This window comes from Onthophagus taurus, chromosome 11 (genome assembly GCF_036711975.1).
Source record: "Onthophagus taurus isolate NC chromosome 11, IU_Otau_3.0, whole genome shotgun sequence".
NCBI lineage: Eukaryota > Metazoa > Arthropoda > Insecta > Coleoptera > Scarabaeidae > Onthophagus > Onthophagus taurus.
Genome location: NC_091976.1, coordinates 21,573,736 through 21,598,164, shown reverse-complemented (window position 1 = coordinate 21,598,164; position 24,429 = coordinate 21,573,736). Strand labels below are relative to the sequence as shown.

At 34.5% G+C, this 24,429-nt stretch overlaps 2 protein-coding genes across 5 annotated transcripts in view; one reads left to right on the top strand and one right to left on the bottom strand.

Annotated features, from left to right (window-relative positions):
* The window catches only part of LOC111418068 (TBC1 domain family member 15-like), a 245,047-nt gene that overhangs the window by 131,545 nt on the left and 89,073 nt on the right, over nucleotides 1-24,429 (top strand). The window lies entirely within an intron of this gene.
* The window catches only part of LOC111418066 (dachshund family transcription factor), a 198,862-nt gene that overhangs the window by 91,481 nt on the left and 82,952 nt on the right, over nucleotides 1-24,429 (bottom strand). For all 4 annotated transcript variants that reach the window (XM_023050497.2, XM_023050498.2, XM_071199707.1 and 1 more), the window contains 2 exons: nucleotides 13,992-14,199; nucleotides 7,371-7,430 (listed from right to left, as the gene is read on the bottom strand). In XM_023050497.2, the coding sequence (XP_022906265.1) occupies nucleotides 7,371-7,430; nucleotides 13,992-14,199 (268 nt within the window). The remainder of the gene's footprint in view (nucleotides 1-7,370; nucleotides 7,431-13,991; nucleotides 14,200-24,429) is intronic.

The window sequence follows — 24,429 nt, the reverse complement described above, 5'->3', positions numbered from 1 at the left end:
CATCCCCAGGCGAGATGAAACGAGCACATATACATAGATACGAATAAATACGATACAGATGCACGCATCTCGTGCAAAGTTTATTCGGGGGGCATCTCTCAGAAAAACACCCGCGGTGTGCCACCGTGTTGTCCGACATACGCCTTCGGACGCGTTCGATTTACGATAAGGGCCCCGCGTTTGTCTCTATAGGTATATTATATTGGGATCGGGCGGAGCACGCGAAACGTCAATAACAATAATTAACTAATTGCTTTATTTGCATGCGCATCATCGACAGAGGCGGCGAAGCGGCGGCACAAACGAACCGCCCAGAAACGACGAAGAGACAAGGCTTCGTTATCAAATTACAATGACAATTTTCTAATTAGACTCAGTAAAGTAATTTAATCTTGGAACGCCAACAATAATTGTTATGTCGTTGTAATAATAAATACAATATGAGGTCATTTTCCAATTTACAAAAATAATAACTACTTTACTAACTGAATACCTAGCAGAACCATAATTCTGCCATTTTTTAGTTAACAAGTTATTTCTTAACAATAGTATAGAAGTAAAAGTAAACTTGTTTGCAAAAATATTGAATTTGAAACTTCCCGATTAGCGTTAAATTCATGAAGACCATGAGTATCGAGCACCTTTTGTTGTTTTCAGCAGCAAAACCAGAACTGAAAGGTTCGTTTTTAAACAAAAATGTTTAAAATGTCAAAACCTGCGCCTACGACCAAGTGCAGGAAAAATAAACGCATTGTAAATGTATTACAAGGAATGGTAAATGAATTCTTATGCATATAGGGAGTCTTGAAGGAAGAGAAAGCTTACCTCCCAGAAGACTTATGTTTGAAGAAAATACACATATAGTACCTGCGACAACTGCACACTTAGGTTAAAGGTTTTTCAAGAGAAACTAAATGTAAAACATGACGCATTTATCCAAAAGAAGAAACATGATAATTCAAACAAAATTACTGTGAAAATCCAAATACACAAAGCTAAAGCTGAAGTTCTATCATAGAAAGAAGAAAACTCGAAAACGGTAACGAAAAGTCATCAACATCTTGAAAAAATAAGAAATTCATAAAATTTTCATATTTTCGTACTTTTCTCGATATCTATGCGTATGAGAGCAAAAGTGTAAGAGAGCAATATTGTTAAGAATAAAATTTGCTACAACATTTATTCTACAAGTTTTTTGTAATGTTTTTGTAATGCGAATCATCAACTTGGAAAAACAACGAATTCATCAAAACTTCATATTTTCGTATTTTTCTGTATCTAGAAAATATCCATGCGTCTGATAGCAAAAGTGCAAGAAAGCAAAGTTGGAAAGAATAAAATTTGCTACAACTTCTTTTCTAAAAGCTTTTATAACGTGCTCAAATTTGCTAATGTTCAACAACGTGAATTCATTAAATTTTGATATTTTCGTATATATCGCGATATCTATGAGTCTGAGAGCAAAAGTGCAAGAGAGCAATATTGTTAAGAATCAAATTTGCTATAACTTTTGTTCTAAAACTTTTTTTATAATATGTTCAAATTCCACAGTGTTAACATCAACAACTTTAAAAAGCAACGAATTCATTAATTTTGACATTTTCCTACTTTTTTTTTCAACATCTATGCGTCTAATAGAAAAAGTGTAAGAAAGCAAAGTTGCTAAGAACAAAATTTGCTACTACTTTTTTCTAAAAGTTTTTTGTAATATGCTCAAGCTTCCCAATGTTAACATCAACAACTTGAATTCATTAAATTTTGATATTTTCGTATATATCTCGATATCTATGAGTCTGAGAGCAAAAGTGCAAGAGAGCAATATTGTTAAGAATAAAATTTGCTACAACATTTGTTCTAAAAGTCTTTTTATAATATGCTCGGATTCCACAGTGTTACCATCAAAAACTTTAAAAAGCAACGAATTCATAATTTTAACATTTTCGCATTTTTTTCAACATCTATGCTTTTGAGAACAAAAGTGCAAGAGAGCAATATTGTTAAGAATCAAATTTGCTATAACTTTTGTTCTAAAAGTTTTTTTATAATATGCTCAAATTCCACAGTGTTACTATCAACAACTTTAAAAAACAACGAATTCATTAATTTTGATATTTTCGTACTTTTCTTTCAACATTTATGCGTCTAATAGAAAAAGTGTAAGAAAGCAAAGTTGCTAAGAATAAAATTTGCTACTACTTTTTTTCTAAAAGCTTTTTTGTAACATGCTCAAGCTTCCCAATGTTAACATCAACAACTTGAATTCATTAAATTTTGATATTTTCGTATATTTCTCGATATCTATGAGTCTGAGAACAAAAGTGCAAGAGATCGATATTGTTAAGAATAACATTTGCTACAATTTTTGTTTTAAAAGTTTTTTTGCAATATGTTCAAATTCCCCAGTGTTACCATCAACTTGGAAAAACAACGAATTCATAAAATTTTCATAATGTTCCTAATATTCCGACTAACGACGTCTATTATAAAAGACATGTTTTGTCAACAGAAAAACAGTTTTGACAAAAACGGTCAACGACCAAAAATGCTCACTCCACGAGCCGCACAGTTCATCGTCTTTTATTTAATACTACTTATGCTATTTTTTATAATTTACACTTATTTCTAATTAAATTCTGATTTTAATTTTATTTATTCCACTACAGTGCTACATTTTACTATTATACCGAATCCATAAGAAATGCTCAAACGAAGAAACTTAGAGTAACTTAACACAAAGCTAATGATTCCTCATTTGCTTCTTTTTTCCAATGATTGCTCTATTCATGTGGAGGTCAAAACTTCTATGCATTTCGCTATCATTATGTCGTTAATGTTAGGAAAAGATTCTCCTAACATTAACATTACAATTGTAGTAACATTTTTAATACACTGCTATATGGAGTACGATTGAGACTAATTGATGCCATTTGAGTCAGATGGGTAATTTCTGATTTTAAAACAATAAAATTACATTTTGAAATTCGTAATTTTTAATTTGCAAACAAGTCAAAGTCCAAACGTTATAAAATGAAAACAAAAACAACTCGTAGAGTAGAAATGAATATTAGATAACATTATCATTTTTTGTAAAAAACTAATGAAGATAAGATCAAATTTGATAATTTTAATGAATTTTTAATGGATGACCGAAAATAATGTTTATAACTGCAAAATGAATTAGCCTTTTGGTAGATAGAAGTAAAGTTATGAAACTCGAGGACAAATCACGTTCTGTTATTGATCGTAGAGAGTTGCGAAAGCGCGATGAAAGCCCCTAACCTTTTATCTAATGATATTAATGGGAATAATGGGGTATTGCAGTGTGTTGGCTGCGGTACGCTGCTAAACGTTACGACCTATCCGGGCGAAAATTGCTGACAAGTATTGATGGGGTCTATTCTCGGGAAATATCGTCGATAAATTGCTTAATTTTCTACATGTATATTATATTAAACGTCTCGTAAACGGTATATTGGATGGTCCAATCGGCTTTATAACCCGCGCGCAAATAGTTATTATATTAACGACCTTTATAATTCTGATAGATTTTAACTTTCTCTTATTAAAAAAATTATCTTATTAGCAAATAAGAAAAAGATTGTATTACTTTCTTAGACAATAAAAGATATAGAGAAGAATCCCTTTTCACATAAAATAAATCTCCATTGTTATCTCATGGGGAATGCTGCGAGAGAGTATTAGATTTTGGAAACGAACGCGCGTGTTGGAAGTCTATAAAAGTCCAGGGCATTCAGCAGGTCGTACGACGACGACGGCCGTTATTAATTCCCGAACAACCTGCTGTCGCGCTTAATAGAAATGGCTGGCGTATAAATCTGTCGCAAGTTCTGATTCTCCATTGTCTCCATTGTGGCGACTTGATTGGATTATATATTTTATGCCTGTCAGCCGTTGTGACCCGGGGCGCCGCGCACCAGTATCCAACTATAATTTCGAACGCGGCCCCGTAGTGCAAAATCTAATAATGGCGTCGAAACGGCGGCGGCAGCGTCGCGGCGTCGAAACGGCTTATACAATTCCGCCGCGCTCCCGCATAAACATCCCACGTTATGTGTTTGGGCCACGGCTATTGTTTGCGGAAATTGCACCAAACATTACCGTATTAATGCCCTCGTATGTATTACTCAATCATCTACGTTAAGATATTATTAACTAGTAAATAAAATTTTAAACAAACCTAACTAGGATTATAAGTACGAAGGCTTTTACAGCATTCATTTCTTCAAAAAACGCATAGCTTAACCAGAAAGTTTGTAGTTCTAGGTCTAGTGTTAGTTCAATAAAAATATACAACATAGTAATATCTTATACTAACAAGCGCTACCTACCACTGCCACTAGAACTAACACTAGACCGAGAACTAGAAACGTTCGGATTTAGCCGCACGTCTTTCCGGACGGCTAAACCCGAATGATTCTAATTCTAGGTCTTGTGTTAGTTCTAGTAATAGTGTAAAACTAGAACTAACACTAGACCGAGAATTAGAAACATTCGGGTTTAGCCGCACGTCTTTCAAGGCGGCTAAACCCGAATGATTCTAGTTCTAGGTATAGTATTAGTTCTAGTTTTAATTGTTATACAGCGCCAGACCAAGATCTAGAATCATTCGGGTTTAGCCGTCTTAAAAGACGTACGGCTAAACCCGAATGTTTTTAGTTCTAGGTCTTGTGTTAGTTCTAGTTTTAGTTCAATAAAAATACAGGGTGATTCATATAAGAACCGACACAGAGCAGGGACATGTATAGGACAATAAATTAAGATGATTTAACGCAACTTATCTCTATACCAAGTTGTACCTCTGAGGAGTTATGGGCTTTCAAAGTTGGGTCTTAAATTTTTAAAACATTGAATATCTTCGTAATACATTAAGCTAGAAAAACCAAATTTGGTATACGTTATGAGTGTACCGAGGGTATTAATTGGTAGCAAATTGAACTCAATTGAGGCATTTCATAGGGTTGATTAAGGGTGATGGTACCCTAAATTTTGACAAATTTTTTTAACCTTTTGGCGGATTTAATACATTACTACTTCATTTCATGTAGAATTTAATTTTAAAACTTTTCTTACTCGTATTATGTTTTAAAAACTTTGTCGTTTTCATAAAAAACTTAAATAACTAAAGACACGTATTTCGTAATGTTACTTAAAATAAGAGAAAATTTAGTAATCGGCTATGAAATTGTACGTCAAACCTGACAAATAGGGTATAAACTTATTTGACGACAAGGTTTTCTCCATCTTTTCTCCATCACCTTTCATTCTTGAGTTATGATCGATTTTAACACCAAAAGTACCCAATTTTAACATTTTGATGATTTTTTCTTTATCACTAGAAAATCATTATACCTAAACTAAATTTGTTTATGGATGATGTGTTTTTAGTTCATAATAAACAATTTATTCCTAAAAAACTTTTCTCCATCACCTTTCATCCTTGAGTTATGATCAATTTTAATATCAAAAGTACTCAATTTTGATATTTCGATGATTTTCTCTTTTTATCATTAAAAAATCATTATAACTAAACCAAATCTGTTTATGAGTAATGTCCTTTTAATTCATAATAAACAATTTATTTCAAATAAACTTTTCTCCATCACCTTTAATTTTTGAGTTATGATCTATTTTAATACCAAAAGTACTCAATTTTGACATTTTGGTGATTTTTTCTTTATCACTAGAAAATCATTATAACTAAACCAAATCTGTTTATGGATGATGTCTTTTTAGTTCATAATAAACAATTTATTTCAAAAAAACTTATCTCCATCACAATTAATTTTTGAGTAATGATCGATTTTAACAATTTCACAGCCGACTACTGAAATTTCGATGATTTTAAGTAGCATTAACAAGATACGCGTCTTTAGTTTTTTGAGTTTTTTATGAAAACAACAATGTTTTTTAAAAAATAGTAAGAGAAAAAAAAGTTTTAGAATTAAATTCCACATGAAATGAAGTAGTAATGTATTAAATCCGCCAAAAGGTTAAAAAAATCTGTCAAATTTAGGGAACCATCACCCGTAATCAACCCTTTGAAATGTCTCAATTGGTCTCAACTTGCTACCAATTAATACCCTCGGTACACTCATAACGTATACCAAATTTGGTTTTTCTAGCTTAATGTATTACGAAGATATTCAATGTTTTAAAAATTTAAGACCCAACTTTGAAAGCCTATAACTCCTCAGAGGTACAACTTGGTATAGAGATAAGTTGCGTTAAATCATCTTAATTTATTGTCCTATACATGTCCTTGCTCTGTGTCGGTTCTTATGTGAATCACCCTGTATACAGCATACTAATATCTTATGCTAACTAACGCTACCTACACTGCCACTAGAACTAACACAAGACCGAGAACTAGAATCATTCAGGTTTAGCCGTCTTGAGAGACGTGCGGTTAAACCCGAATGATTCTAGTTCCAGGTCTTGTGTTAGTTATAGTGATAGCACTAGTGTAAAACTAGACGGAGAACTAGAAACATTTGTTCGTAAAATTAAATTCGTTACTACAGTTTACTAAAAATTCTCTCTCATTTTAAACCTCCCGCCAAAAAATAACTGAAAAATTACACTGTGTAAACGTGATTCTTCATTTTACTTCTCCGAATTAAAAAAATAGAGTATAGTGATAGTGTTAGTTCTAGTTTTAGTTTAATTAACTAGAATTTTCAATCAACTTAAAACATTTCTATCTGCCGTTTCACTTGATGACATCTAAAAATGTAGTAGAAAACGTAGGTAATTTAGTTCCCCCTTAAATTTTTGTCGCGTTCCCTTATTGCCTCCCTCGGGATGTAGGGGGATGAAGGATGTAGACGCCCTGATGATTTTTAAAATGTCTTTCGACGACCAAAAAATATGTTCAATAACCGAATTAAAATGCCGCGCGCCGTGTCTCTCGCAGCTGGGGCCGACTCTGACAGACAAATGACTGCTAACTTCGTTCTTCTTTTTCTTCTTTTTTTTTGTCCCTCCCTCCACCACGGATAATTCCGCGAGGGGGCGCGCTCTATTAGATTAACAGACGGCGAAAATGGAATTTGAACCGAAAACGAATGGTTAACGGTTGAGCTTTTAAGCTCGCACCTCCATTAATTAACCGACGTATCCATGCGACAAATCAAAATTGCGACGTTTAGAGCCTCCCCATGGGGGGATCAGTGAACGAACCGAACCGCGCGGACCGATTCGTGTCAGAATTTGTCAAATGTCACGGAGTCAAATCCCAGTGAGTTTACATTCGTGATGTTCTAAACCTAGGTTTATCTACACAATGATTTGTGAGACAACATAATGTCCAATAAAAAATAAATTACTGTATCAAAAAATTTCATTCTTACCTTTCTAAATGTTTTACTATATCTTCATATGCTGCTCGGCAATTTTCCCAAATTCCTGACCTGAAAATAACGAAATACAAAGATATAATTATCATTTTAACAAAAAAAAGGGTATGAAACATTTCTTGGTAGTTATAACATTGTAAAATCGAATAAGTGGCAGTAGGGAAATTGCCTTCAAAAAAGGGGGTCATGGAATTCTCTCTCTTTCTCGCATCACAGCATCAACAGCAAAAGCAACTCGAGTAAGGCCGAGATCTACCTGGGAATTAATCAAGGTGCTCCTCGGTGACGTGTACACGCATCTAACTGGCCGGATTTGCATTTTAATTACCGGGAGAGCGCTGAAAATGATAATGACGACTTGAACTGCCCGTGTAAACAACTGTTGTGTTGTGCCCCGTCCCGGGACTCTTCGCTTTTGCATCGCGAGATTAGGGCCCCCTTAAGAGTACACAGGAGACCGAGGCGATCTCTTAGCAAAAGGAGGAGGTCTTCTCTGTATCGACCGTTCCGGTCCGTCTGGCCCCCAAATGATGTATGGTTTCGCTAATTAGGCCGGTACGCGCTCGCCCGACGCTAATTGAAAATTTATGCCGCCAATTTATCAACTATTAATGTGCGGCCGCGATCGACTTGTCGTCGAGAAACGACCTTTTATGATCTCTCTACTGCCGTATACGTGTCACGAGGTGATAATCGAACTTTAGCTTTATATAAATTTTTTTACTCCAGAGATGGCGCGATTGTCTGTCATTACCACAGCTTAACATGACACCGATATTGATTTTCTTATTAAAAACTTCTCCAACGTGGGAAAAACTTAGATAAAATTATTTACATGGAATTTCCTTCCGAGTAATGATGATTAAAATGTAAATAAATAAATCCTTGTCACGTAATAAATTAAAAGTAATTATGAAAGTAATAATGTTATGATTTTTCATTAATTTTCAATCGTGCGTAAAACATTTGCATAAAACAGTAAACAACTGTCAATCAAATTATAATTAAAGCGCTTACGGTTCTAGTATTATTCAAAAAAAATTTTTAAGTCGATACAAGTGTAGACACGCCTTGACCGGACACCGCGTAATTTCACCGCAGTCTTAATAAATAACGCCGCGTTAACTCGCAGAGAAGAAACACGATCTAATCGTGATTCGCGATCGATATTACTCGCTCGACTTGTCCAGGCCACAACTATCGGACGCGGTATTCCTTTATTTGCGAGCGGCGGTGTGTACCGCGATCGAATTATAATATAGGCGCAATAGCCCCCAGGGTCTCAATACATGGAATAAAAGCTAAAATAAATAACAGCAAATCACGACCATGAGACATTCAATATTCAACCCGATCAAATACAAACTGATGAGGGTTCACAAAATGTCCAAACTGGAAACTGTGTTTACTCGAAAATTAATTATGCATTGTGAATAAAGTTCCGAATTTAAGAGGAAAATTTCGTTGAAATTATTGTTAGTTGTATAAAAGAAATTTACTATAAACTATCAAGAGATGTCAAGACTTTAATGCAGCATTGTCATGGAAGTGGATATAACGAATTGCTTTAAAAAGCTCGCTTTGGAGGGTACCATGAGAAAGACAATGATGAAGAAAGGAGCCTATACCTCTAAAAAGTGCAATCAAATTGAAAATGATGGATGTAGATTTCCAAATGCGGTGTGACACGAAAATCCTGTAATCGGTACCAAACTACGAAGCAAACAATTTGTGTGTCCCAATCATGTTAACACCACCATTGACCCAGTTTTGGGATTTCATGGAAATTAATTATTTGGGGATGGGAAGGTTAAGACATAGACCAAAGTATCGCAAACACTTAGGGTAGCCGACGTCTTTGAAGTCGACCGAGATTATTTCTTCCAAAATGTTGCAACTATCTTATTCTGTATCAATGTGATATCAAGCTGTAGCATTTTGGAAGAAATAATCTTGGCCGACTTCGAAGACGTCGGCCGCCCAAAGTATGTATCATGAACAACACTTTTTTACATCTTTACTCATTCTGTATCAACGTGATATCGAGCTGTAGCATTTTGGAAGAAATAATTTCGACCGCCCAAAGTATCACGAAAAGCACCTAGAGCGGCCAAAGAAAAGGTACTTTACCTGCCACAAAAAGAGTTTTTCTTTCACTGTCAAGGCTTGTTTTTTAAAAATTGATAATATGTTTAAAATTAGTCTTTAATCAAGCAGAGCTAAACCCCAAAAAATGAAAATTAATATCGATTAATGCACTCCAATAATATACAACCAATCAGAGTAACGATCGTTTAAAATTTCGACCAATAACGTGAATTTCTAAGTGGATAAAAGTTACCTAGGTTTTTCAACTGAATAAATCACACGTGATATTTTATAACTGATTAAAACGCGACTACCATATATATACTTTTGTTTACGTCACATTTTTGACAACTATAATTAAGTCAAAAATAGTTAATAAATAATTAAAAATTGTTGATAAATCGTGCAATTGTCGTGTATTAATCTCCCTAAAATACGCTCGAGCTTGATTTTAAATCAGGATAATTTTATTTTTAATTCACTCAAGTTTTGTTACCCTTTGGAAATAACTCTCAATCAAAATCAAAAGATAAAATCGCTCCAGCTAAAGCTGTCGCGATTTTATCATGCTTTTGATTTCGAGTTATTTCCATGGTAACAAAACTTTCGTGTAAAAATAAAATTATCCGATTAAAAGTCAAGCTCTTGTGTATTTACCCCCGATTAATGCACTCCAATAATATACAACCAATCAGAGTAACGATCGTTTAAAATTTCGACCAATAACGTGATTTTTTAAGTGGATAAAAGTTACCTAGGTTTTTCAACTGAATAAATCACACGTGATATTTTATAACTGATAAAAACGCGACTACCATATATATACTTTGGTTACCTGTCACATTTTTGACAACTATAATTAAGTCAAAAATACTTAATAAATAATTAAAAATTGTCGATGAATTGTGCAATCCTCGTGTATTAATCTCCCTAAAATACGCTCGAGCTTTATTTTAAATCAGGATAATTTTATTTTTAATTCACTCAAGTTTTGTTACCCTTTGGAAATAACTCTCAATCAAAATCAAAAGATAAAATCGCTCCAGCTAAAGCTGTCGCGATTTTATCATGCTTTTGATTTCGAGTTATTTCCATGGTAACAAAACTTTCGTGTAAAAATAAAATTATCCGATTAAAAGTCAAGCTCTTGTGTATTTACCCCCGATAAAAATTTACGTTTTATAAGAGTCGTTTCACCCATCCGGGAACACACTGTATATATGCTTATGTAGAACACACTGTTAAGCAAATATGGTTTCATTAACAGGAAGTATTTATATCGAATCGTGAATGAGTAAAAATTACCGTTGAACATTATAAGACTGAAACGAGTAACATTAAGTAATACACAAGTTTGTGTACGCATAAACTAAAACTAAAACGTTGGGCAGTCACCCACGTTGTTTAAGCTAGCATTGTAATATGCGATACGAAAAATGAAACTAGGTAGATCAAATCTACTAATGCATAAATCAGTATAGATCAACATATTAAGCCAAACAAGAAGGGATGCAGAAGAACAAACCGAAGCCAAGCTCAGAACTAATACAGAGGAAGCAAAAGTAATTTTACAAAGTAGGTCGTCAGGTAGAGTCGTAGGTGATGACGCCGAAGGTGACATTAAGCTGGTTACGGAATTCATATATTTTGGAATATAGTTGGCTAGGGATGGTAGCCAAGCTGAGGAAATACGAAGAAAATAAAGCCAACAAGGGTTATAAGAATATATGGTTGTGAGATCTGGACGCTGACGCAAAAACTGTCAAACACCATAGAGGTCTTTGAGAGGAAGAGTCTGGCATAGGCCTAATATATGAAGAATATAATATAACCAGGAACTATACAGGGTGATTTATAACATACGGAGCAAACTAAAAGGGTAGGTAGGTACTAGAGACCAAATTGAAGATATTTTCTTAATAATGTTTTGACCATAACTTAATAATCACAAAGATATAGAACGTGAAAGTTGAATTAATGGTCGAGCATTTAGTTCCATATATGGTATTTATATACACTACGTTTAAATTCAAACTGCGACTATTTCAAGGTTATTTAACAATGTATAATTAACAAAAATAACAAAATCTTTGTAATAGGGCACTTATGGCTATTTAAAAATTTATTAAAACTCAAAAACTGGTGTTTGTTTGTGGAGAACCGCTGATATAGTAGAAACCACGAGAGCTGGCAGTGACAGATCGCTTAAAAATGGTATGAATCAAGATATGGACGTACGACTTAGATTATTTCACCACATACATTTAATGTAGGTTATGTTAGTAATGGAGGTTATATGTCAAACATTGTCAAAGATATTATTTAATGATTTTCCTTTCAAAGAAAACATTTTCGGCTTGTGAAAACACTGACAGATTCATGACAACGCTCACAAAATGTTTCGATTTGAGGTTATAATTATAGAGTTACATCCCTTAGAAGAACAGACGTACTTTTTCCACGTGGCCATTTGAATTGTACAGCAGACATATTAAACTAATGCTATCTCTTTCTAACACACATTACTCTGTAGCGGTTTGTGAACTACGTATGGCATTTGTAAGAGCGGAAAATGATGATTTACTGCTAGCTCTCGTGGCGTCTACTATACCATGTTTTTATTGCTGCCAATCCAGTTGATTTGGTGTCCTAGTAGCGGTAATGACGTTGTCATTTATGACAATGCATTATGGACATATCATTTAACATTATTTAATAAACAATGTCAATGAATGACAATGAGGAATACGTAGATATGCTTATTGTTTATGGAGCCGCTGGAGAAAACAGATGCCTTCTGAAAACATCTTTCTTCGATTAGTCCAGCGGGGAAGGAGATGGACATGGAGTGAATGTACAAGAAGAAATTCTAGAAATAGTTGATGCAGATCCAAGTACTAGTACTCGTCAAATTTTTCACCATCTCGATGTATCCCAGAACTTTGTTTGTAGTACATTGAAAAGTAATGGTCTGCTGGTGTAAATGTTTGTTGTACTCCCGTTAGACTCCCGTTGATTATCCTTTACGGCTGCAATTTTGAGAGTGGCTAAATACTTGTTTTAGAGATTTCGCAATTTTGCATTTAAAACATCTATTATTTCTTTTAACAAATTACGTATTATCTAAAATACCAAAGCTACTGAAACAATAAAGTGTCTAGTTTTAAAGCTCCTTCAAAAATGAGGATGGCGTTGACAAGTATTTTAATTGTTCTTTACTGAATATCAGACGTACCTACTCTTCTAGTCTGCTCCATATGTTATAAATCACCCTGTATATACAGCTACTTCGAGGAAGCAATACTCTCAAACTACATCAACAAGCAAAGATTGTAGTTTTCAGGAGATATGGCCACGAGAAAGGAGGGAAAAATACTGAAGCAACTGGATTAACAAATTGTAAGGAAAGAAACCTAGGGGAAGGCCGAAAACGAGGAACACTACTTAGAAATATGCTTGGAGGCCAAAATTTTTGAAGGCCAATAACGGTCGAGCCGTTGAAGAAGAAGAAGAAATCTGTCAAACTGAACTTAGGCACTTACTCTTAGGATTTGTATGGTCCAGGATTCCGAAGATTACATTTTGTTTCGAGAGCTGAACTATTTTTTCTGGATGGGTAATTTGATGGAGTTACTAAGTATTCTAAATATGACACCCAAAAATTGTTTTCACCAAAATGTCTTAAAACACGTTCTTATTCCATATAAAGAAATTTGTTTGTCCAACAATTCGACTCAACCTATTTACTGATATATTCAATTATCGTGGTTCGAGAACAGTAACGATTCACTGTAATTCTAGGACCGTAAGAACTCCGCCGTCTTTGCCAAGCTGCTTTTCAAAATATCTTTTTGCAATGCATTAAACAACCTTTTATTCTATTGTTACGAGTTGTTCCTGTCGCCTTCAGTTTTATGTTTCCTAGATCTATCATATCTCTATCTCCAGTTAAAAAATGATCATAAAATACTTGGTTTTCAATGTTATTTGGAATAGCTTTTTCTAAAGGTCTTACTACCTAACTACTTACAGGTCTTCCGTTTGCATCATTTATTCGTCTTATCGTAATAGAACGAAAATGAGAGATCAAGAATACTGATACAAAAGATTTGTGTCTATATTATATTGGAATATTATTTATATAATATTATGACATAAAATAATCTTTTTGAGCAGGTTGATTCATTGCATTGAATATAATTAACATGTATTAAATAAAAGAAAACATAATTAGTATTCCCCCTCAATATATTCGCTTTAATTAATAGGTAGTCTGACGAGAGATCCAGATGGAGGATACAAATTTTTAAAAGTGGAATCAAAAAAATTAAAGAATATAGTAGAAATGTTTCAAATCCAATTTGATTAATATAGGATAATTCTATTATTTTCTATTGTAATAAAATGTCCTAGAAACCAGAATAAGGCAATGAAAACTTTACTATACATTGAAAGGATTCAATTGAATCGAACATCATTTGAGTCGATTACTCGAAATTCAATGCCTGAGTTAATACATAAACTCACCTCGCAATCGCTTCCATCGATGGCATACCTTGATTCTTAATAACAGACCCATCGGGTCTTCCTAGATTATGGGGCATCGCTGGCGATAGCAGCGCGGAGTGCGCCGCTGCGGCCGGATGCGGGAGTTGCATAAATTGCATGTGACCCAGATGAGGAGGATGGTTATATCCATTTGCCAGCAACGGACTTTTTTCCATCCTCGAAATATCTGCAACAAAAGATAAAGAAAACTGAAATTAACAAAATCAATCTTAACTTAAGTCATTTAAAAGGCACCATCATCATAACAATAACAAGAAACCCATCATCATCGTTGTTCGTTTGGTAAAGGTGGGTTTGAATAGAGAGTATTTATGTACTGCGATTCGCAGCCCCGCGGGGAAGCAGACCCCCCGCGAACCCCGTTACCTATACCACCCTCATTAACAGAAATAATTACCGTCTCATCGTTAACGAGGAGTAAACGACGTGTCCCGGTTCCTTTTTATTATTGGGAACGAAAGAAAACGAAATGTAAACCGACTCGGAACAAAAATAGTCCAACCACTCCAAAGTCTCTAAACGTTTAAAAAAACGACGTCGTTCCTATTCAATTCACAATCGCAGAAATGACTTTCTCATTCACTGAACTTCTTTTTATACACAAAACATACCTACTTTTTAAATAGGGCAGTAGTTGACTTTGTAAAAGCTTTTTATAACAAGTAGTTCTCAAACAACTATTGTTATATCGAATAAATAGTCTTTTAATTATCATGACAAATAAATAAAATAAACTCCAACTATTTTTATATGTAATTAATAATAAGGGTGTTCTTTTGTTGTTGAGAACTTCTGGTTAAATTGAGGAAGCTATTCGCGTAGAGGAAAACATGGGTGGTGGTGGTATCTAGTTTCTCGCATTCGTTTTCACCCCGGTTTTGACGAGTAAGCCAGCGTTGAGCGACTACCACCAGAGTTACTCGGCATTGTGCAAGCTGAATATGAAAAGTAAATATGGGAACATGAACTGAAATGACTGCGCGACGTCTGCGTATCGCGTTACGATTGTATACGAAATGGGGTTGGGATGTGTACGTTACGAAAATAATAACTTTTAGATTCGTGGGGTTGAAAAGAACTTTTTTGAGGAACTAAAAAAAATAAATATGAAAATATTTTTTTTTCTTTTTAACGTTTTAATATAAAAAAGAAGATTAGTTTTCATTTAATAAATGTTAAACCGAAAGGATTTTTTTATAAGTATGTTGGTTTCGTTATAAAAATCTCATCGTTATGTCTAGATTTTGGAGAGGTTGAAAATTGTTTACCAAGAAAAAAAATTATATCGAACCGAAATTGCAAGCAGCACATAAGGTTCTGGACAACCCACCAAGATTTTGTAATAACAATAATCAATATCAGTAAACAATCTGTTGCTGGAACCCAATCTGGGCAAGCATAGTGACTGAATGATGTAATAGATAGAACGTATATTCTGTAGATAACTTCAAAAGTAACCAAAAAAGCCATTTTGTAGTACATAACCTCAGATATCTCAAAATCCTGACTTGATCCAATTCTGAGCTCGAATTATGATTTTGCGCAGAAAATTACTTCGGAAATGACTCTTAGCTGACCGACAACAAAATCTTGCAGATCTATGTTATCATTATCTATATTTTCTTCAAACACAAACATTTTCAATATGTTAACGAAAACAATATCTTTGCAAAATTGAGTATAATTAGCGGAATCCTGATGATGGCTCATCATGCCAGAAATATGTAAAGTAAGAAATTTTAAAGAACCTAATTACAAGAATTCATAATTTTTTAATATATATTTAAGATTTTCAAGATTTGCTACTTTCGTTTTACTTTCTTGTGCTATTATTTTTCATACAGATTCACAAAAAAAGCAATGCTCTGTGAGAACATCATTTTTACATCATTCAAAGTAAATGTAACAGTAGAAAAAATATTATGCAAACTTGAACATAATGTAGCAGGAGATTTTTGTCTAATTCATGGCTGAAAGCATTGAAATTTGTATGACAATGTTCTTCCATTGTATGTTAGCGTTTCTCCTAAAATTCTTTCTCTACTTCTCTGCAGAATAAGGCTTGTTTACTGTATACAATCCATCCCAAAATTTTATTCATCTTATTAAGTGTAATTCTCATGCAGTTTTGCTGATGCTCCCTCCTATACTTTAACTATATCACTAATTTTATGAACAGCTTAATTTAGCTCCAAATAACTAAATCTAACTATGTAATAGGGAAATAGTATAAGAAGGTAGTCAAGGTTTTTGATTAATGATTTAAACTTTCCATGGAATTTGGATGAAAAGTTATAAAATGTTATTTGAAATTACTATTAGTACAAGAGGTTGGAGGAAGAAATATTCAAAATGCCCGCTTATGAGTTGCGTTTTACATGTCCAAGTTGCGCATTTACTTCATCATTCAAAATGTCAACTGTGCAAGCTTTTTCTAAAACAATACGAAGTATATCAAAGTATTCTACAATGATACCAGTAATTCAAGTATTCAGGTTCCATTACTAATCGTTAAAGTATCGAAAAACCACAGCTTTTTGATGAAACGGTGACGGAAGTTATGTAAAGCTTTGTGCGTTCTTCTAAAAGTCAACTAGCAAACGGTCACTGACAATCACGTAAAGTGATCCGAACATTTCGTCTAAATGATAAGGTGAACTATCACAATATTCAAATATAGGCAGATATCATTATGGAATTTGGCAACTTGAAAGGGATTTTCTAAAAAAGTTGAATGTGTTCTGCGCAGAATCCAAGACTAAAGTAACTCAGCTTTGTTTCTTCCATGAAAATACTGTGACGGGTATTTCCCACCTAGGCATGTTACAGAGTGGTTACTCCTATAACTGAAGATTGATGTAACTTCATCCTTCAACAACTGTATCAGTGTCTACACGAGAAGCTCCCTAATCGTTGGATTAGGCTATATGCCCAACAGAATTTGGCATTGCTTTCCTGGATTCCGAGGACTTACTGCATGCGAATGGTTCACTAAAAACCAATGTTAAGAACACTCAATGAACTTCAATCTAATTTATGTATCCCCCAATTGGTGCTTCATATTGTAACATCAAGAAAAATACTTAGAAGGCTTTGGAGAGTTTCTTCTTCATCATTAAAAATAAAGCTCCAAGCCATGATCAGTCTACTTATAACCATCAATTTTGCGTAAAAACATTGTATGTTGCAAAGAGGCGATGTTATCAACACAGTCTTTATTTACTCTTTCTATGGAATTATAAACGCAAAAATCTATATTGGTTAACCCCGAAATTCACAAAAACTGCAAGATTCAGTTACAACAGAAACTCGAGTATTTAAAGATCATCTTGTTTTTCCCAAAACAAAGATATGGTTTTTAAAACTAAAAAATAAAAGTAATCTTATTTATTGACAGTAATCGAAAACTAGAAAAACTTGTTCATCTAGTTATCCTGAATGTTCTCAATAATTCCTCTCTTAACGAGGGTTTCGTTAACGACTCAAACGTTTCTTCGTACATAGAAATTGGCCGCCCGCGTTTCAAACTCTCGTTCCTTTTGCGCCGACACGGACAAGGTTGAGGAGGGAAGAGGGTTCTTGTTGGTTTTAAGATCCGAATAACGAAGTGTATTAATACGCTTCGGCTCTCTCTCACGGTTGGTACGATTGCCCCAGCCAAAGGGAACAAGGGTGACAAGTGGGATGATTGATGAGAATCATCATCGTAATCGCTCCGCGTGGTGTGTCTTGTGTGGGCTCCACGTTTACGAATTCCACTAATTAAACGTATACAAGGAAGATCTTTTTTATTATCTAATGTCAATTAATTTGGGTAACAAATATATTTTGAAAAAAATTTGTGAAAAACACATTTTGATATATAAACTTAATAAAATTAAGAGATGAGTTGTTTTTTGAAAGGTTGATCTGTTTTAAGAAATCAAGTTGTTTGTCGCCCCGATTTCAAAATCAATCCGTTTCGAGTGAATCCTCTTAAGGCGCGTCGTGACAAGTTACAAGTCTCTCCTTTCCGCCGAAAGAAAAAAAGGTACAAAAGAGATGGTCGAAGACGGTCCTGTCAGTGGTCTTTATTCATCTCCAGTCATTAGCCGCGATCAATTTGACGTTATCTACTTGTTATCGTTCGTGGTTCGGTTTTCAAAAACAACGCGTACCCTCCAAAAGAAGGGTTATAATAAGAAAAGAAAAATACGGCTTTAGTTAAAGGAATATGTGTTGTTAATTTTTCGGACGCACCAAGATATTCGATTTAATTTATTCTCGTAAGCATTACCAGATTAAACTATCTGGTCCAGCTGACAGTCGTCGATCCCAAGGCATCTTCAGCGGCATCTTAAGCGGCATTTTCTCTTTTTCTTCTGTCGATTTTTCACGTTTTGTATTTTTTTCCTTTTGGAAACGAACTTGGGAGCGCTCGGCGAATTAACAACTATATTTTACGATACGGACGGTCGTTAACCATAGCAATATTAATCGAACTATTTCGCTGCCTCGGATTCAAACTCGTCCGGCTAAAGCGCAAGAGAAAGATAGAGAGGAGAGTTTGAGGGGCGAAAAATAAGGTCGGCACTTAAGGGTAATCGTAATAACGCGTTTATTATTCCCGGACGAAGGTTCGCGGCGGCCCCGATTAAGCGGTCCTACCATTCCAGGCATATTTTCGATTTTAGTGCCATTTATGGCGCCGATAAATATGGGTCCCCAACTCTTCTCGCCACACAGTTTTGCGAGTTTCTCTTTATTGAAACGGCTATAATTAAAAGACGTACTTAATTTTCTTTTTTGTAAGTTCGACCCGGTCATTTTCTACTTCAGATCTTGCAATTTGTATACTTCACAATAAATAATCAACTGAAGATTAAAAAATTTTAAACTTTTACTTCATTAATTTTAATCGTTAATTAATCGTGCAAAAATTTTATGTCGCTCTTTCAAGAAAGCAAAATTCCGCTATGCACTCATTCAGTTAAGCAAGTTTATATGATTATAAGATCACATAGTTGTCACAGTTCAATATGTAGTTTAGACATATTATTTACATTTTTGGCAAAGCCATATCTCCAATATCCAAGTGATCATAGAAGTAATCTTCAAAATTGATACCTGCCAAATTATTTATATAGCTTAACAGAGAACTGGAAAACGCATCAGAGGCTTTCAATTGATGTAGTGTCACTTCCACTGATGCAAAATTAAGAATAGATGCGCAACTGATCTTCTAGCAACCAGCAACGATTTCTATGCTGCATACTTTTATGCCAAATGAGTCAGAAGACGAAGGAAAAGTGTTATAATTATTTCCTCATCATAAAAAAATAAGTATTGGAAAAGACAATGAAAAGAAAAAAGCTTATAGTAAAGAATAATTAAAAGAAAAAGATCCAACATCCAATTAAACCAGAGTTGCTTGATTTTTCTAATTGCAACTTTAAAGCTTTGTGGGAGTTAAAAATGAAGATGATCTCCAGTCTTACCCCTTAGGACACATTTCTTAGCCCAAAAAGTAGGCAAAATTAGGTAACTGGACAATTTCTTTCTAATTAATTATGTTACAAATGTTGCCAAATAGACTTAATTAATTTATTTAAGAGATCCAGCTTTATTGGGCATTAAACCCAATAAACACAAGATAAGCACAAGATGTCCTCCCCTCCTCCTTCGTACTTCTCAGTCATCAGGTATAGATAATAAAGATGACAATATGTTGCAATTGGCATTCCACTTTGCAAGCTATCTTATAGAACAGCAGTCATAAAACAACACAATTAACCAGTAGAAACTGACTAGAACCAATATGTGTCTAAAATAAGAATTGAACAGATTCGAGAAGATATAGAGATTATGATAAACGAGCTGTGGAAACTAATGGAATTTTTAGAACAAGCAACAAAGCACATTTCCCTATGTGTAGGATAGTAAGCAACAAAAATTTTTGTTACTGCGTTGTTGATAACACTTATGAAGTGCGTTAATGCCATTTGACTAATTTAAAATTTATTTGTTGGTGTGCTTTGAGAATATTTGACGTCCAAACATCAAAGAATTTAATGTACATGCCTCATGCTATCAGCAGGATGAAGACTTGAATCAAGATTTCCAGCTTTATTTTGCATTAAACGACGCACCAGATGTCCTCCCCTCCTCCTTCGTACTTCTCAATCATCAGGCATTATTTTATCAAATAATCCGAAGAATTACTAAGCCCTGATCAAGAAACTGAGACAATGGTTGAAGTATTGAAGTGATCGATATGAAATCCAGAAGTATAGATAATAAAGATAACAATATGTTGCAATTGGGATTCGTCTTTGCAAGCTATCTTATAGAACACCAGTCATGAAACAACACAATTGACCAGTAGAAACTGACTAGAACCAATATGTGTCTAAAATAAGAATTGAACAGATTCGACAAGGTATAGAGATTATGATAAGGAGCTGTGGAAACGAATGGAATTTTTAGAGCAAGCAACAAAGCATATTTCCCTATGTGTAGGATAGTAAGCAACAAAAATTTTTGTTACTGCGTTGTTGATAACACTTATGAAGTGCGTTAATGACATTTGAGTAATTTAAAATTCATCTGTTAGTGTGCTTTGAGAATACTTGACGTCCAAACATCAAAGAATTTAATATACATGCCTCACATTGGTATCAGCAGGATAAAGACTTGAATCAAGATTTTCAGCTTTATTGGGCATTAAACGACGCACAAGATGTCCTCCTCTTCTCCTTCGTACTTCTCAGACATTAGGCATTATTTCATCAAATAATCCGAAGAATTACTAATCCCTGATCAAGAAGCTGAGACAATGGTTGAAGTGTTGAAGTGATCGATATGAAATCTAGAAGTATAGATAATAAAGATAACAATATGTTGCAATTGGGATTCCTCTTTGCAAGCTGAGAAGACACCAGTCATGAAACAACACAATTCACTAGTAGAAACTGACTAGAACCAATATGTGTCTAAAATAAGAATTGAACAGATTCGAGAAGATGTAGAGATTATGATAAGGAGCTGTGAAAACTAATTTAATTTTTAAAGCAAGCAACAAAGCACATTTCTATTTAATTTTTATTTGTTGGTGTGCTTTGAGAATGCTTGACGTCCAAACACCAAAGAATTTAATATACAAGCCTCATGGTATCAGCAGGATGAAGACATGAATCATGATCTATACAACTCATTATTCTGCTTGAAACTTAGTTCTCGAATTCTAGAAATGTTTTAGATTTCAAAATAATGTAATTGTGCTAAAATTCAATTCAATTTAAAATTCAACCACAACTAATTGCAGTAACAAAATTTGTCATATATAAAAGTAAATAAGGTGTATAAAAGTTGGGTTTCGTCAATTTTATATTTAATATGTATTATAGTTGTTTTTTCCTAATAACATTTTGATGAAACAACAAATATCAGAAAAAAGTAAACTAGATCGTTGGGATTTAACGATCTATTATGCATTAAGTTTATCTTGTTTCCCTGCCCAACGTAATTACAGGAAGGCCGTAAATAATTATACGTATCCATATCTTAAAGACACGGGAATTACCCCGCCTTTATTATTATCTAATATGTGGAAGCGCGACCGTTTATGTGTTGAGAGGCGCGTTCTCCTTATCCTCATCATTTGTTATAATCCTCTTTTCATTGTTATCTTTTGCTTTTCGCCGAAATCGTTTTGAACCCATAAAAAGTTCTTTTCTTATATAGGGCTTTGTTTTATGTCGGTGATTAGGTTGATTTTTTTCTCAATAGGTTTTGAAGAGTGTGTCGTTAAAGGAAATAAAATAAACACCATCGTTTACGATCGGTTCGTGAAGCCTTTATCTATCCACGGCAATTACAGTTAATGATTCCGTGATTCACAACTTTTTTTATTGGTCCTGGAGTGAGATAATTAAGAGTGTTATATTAGATCGTTGCGCGAGCCCCTCTCGGGATCAGAAAAGATCCGGGGAATCCGTGTTTTATTGCCTGTGACCCTGCCCATAAAGGACCCGATAAACATAATTAAATTATTTTTTTTCTGTTGTTTTCTCACCGGTTTTATTATTTTATTGAAGGGGATAAAATTCTTAAATAATTCAATGGATAACAAAGTAATACATATATATAACGCCATCGTCTAAAATAGTTTCCCTACTCATTATTTTCGTTGTAAAGCTTCGGAGAAACGCAATGTGGGAAAGGTTAGAAACGCACACTCTGTGGCTGTCGGTGTTTACATTTAATAAATTACATTATTAATACGGCGGCAGCGTACGGGGGCCTTCTGGTTTGCTTCCCATCTCGCCTTTACATAATTAAACAATTGTGAAACTAGCGTACATGTGAACGTTTAAGATTACGATTGTTCCACAACATTCCCACATAGTTAAAAAAATATCCTTCTAATAATCAATTCTTCGCCTAAATAATATTTATCATCGACATAAATGCGTCCTCTAAACGAGAACATGTGCGCAATTTATTGATGTTGCCCAGATGGGCCCAGAAAGTGTTGTATATTTTTGCGAAACCTACTTATATTTTTGGAATCCTAAAACACACGACGTAATGACAAAGTTATAATAAGAAGACAAATAAATTTTAGAAAACGAATTTATGTATGTTTTTATTGAGGTCGTTTTGCAATGAATCTCAAAACTCAGTCTCTCTAATTTAAGTGGTCGGTTTAATACCGATTAAATTACCTCGAATTTAACTTCTTCGAGTGGGTTACGTCGGCGAGGCGGCCTCTTCCACTTATCTCGAGCACCAGAGCCCATAACTGATAATGAATTCCTGTCCCGGAGCGATGGAACTAGCCGGGCGGCATTATTCAAATTATATTCAATTTGGAGTCATATTTCATGCATCGCCAATACGAGCTTTCATTCTTATTACTTATTTTTTTGTGTCTTAGCGGTGCGTCCACACAAAGATAGAGAGGAAATTATCGAAGCATTGAAAGAGAGATTGATTTTCAGTGTAGGCGTCCTGAAATATAAACCAGATGGTATGATTTGCAAAGTAATAAGTTTCAGAGGAAGCTGATGACGTGTTTAAAGAAAATAATTTTATTTGAAATTTTATTAATTTCAAGTTATTGATGATAAAATATATTATTGATGTAAAATCGATAAACGTAATTTTAGGTTAAAAAAAGTTAATATTACAAGTTTGAGATGATGAGAGTAGAGTTTTCGATGCGCAAAAACGAGAAAATCGACGGTTGAGTTATTCGATGGACGTGACACTAATAGGTTCGAAAAATCAAAAGGCAGAGACCGTGACCGGAGAGATGGATATTAAATGGATTCTGTAACTGGTTTTCGAAGTGGCGCAGCCCGGTATTTATCCTTGCCCACAGCGATCAAAGGTACTAAATCACTGCAATTATCAAATGAATAGTCACACGCGTTTTAGCCTGCCAACGAATGACATGCGCCCCCTCCTTTTTTTTCGATCCAAGAAGAAAAGAAACGTACCCGAGACCCAGCTCTTTCTGCCGCTTTTTTGGGTCTGACCCTGCGGCCGTGTAATTTTCCCGCGATCCATTTAGAATTTGTTTTCTGATGGTTAAGCGCGTTTACGACCATCGGAGCCCTAAACGCTTGATTATAGCGATCGGGAGGGCTATTCAAATGATTACTGTGGTCCGAAAGAAATTATTGTTTATAAATATATCATTTAACGCGAGACCATCTACGCTTTGTGAAACCTTTTTTTGGTATCCCTTCAGGGTAATCGGTTAAAACTTAAAAGATTGTCGAAAATTACAAATCATTTTTAACGAATCTATTTATAACAATTTAAGATCTATGATTATCAAGCTCAAACCTAGCTGGCGAAACCCTCATATGTGCGTAATATTCACTTCATATTGAATCATAATTGCGCACTCATTTAAAATTACACCCTTATAAGGTTATGATCGCCCAAGAATTAAGTCCAGGTGATTGGGGAAGACTTTATAATACGATCAAAAAGGCCACCCAATGCAACTTTGTGGACAACGAAGAAGCGCATTTCTGTCTTTGTGGGGCAGGAATCAGGCAGAACATCATTACTGGGGTTCCTCATGTTTTCATGCCTTACTGTTATTTCATGAACCTCAGAAGAGCTAAATGAGAGTGTATATTAAGAAACATACGATACGAAATACTGAGACAATGTTGTTAAAATCTTCCTAAATAAGAAGAATGTGCTATCCAAAATAAAGAAGAAGTCGTCTTTTAGTTTCCTTTCTTTATGTTCTTTACCTATTCATGATAACGAAGAGCGCTGTCTTTGCGGGGCAGGATCAAGCAGAACATCATTCAGGGGTTTATATTTTCACGCCTAATAATTGTAACTACCAAACTACGTTGTAATAATGTCAATGACGTGGGACAAGGAGTAC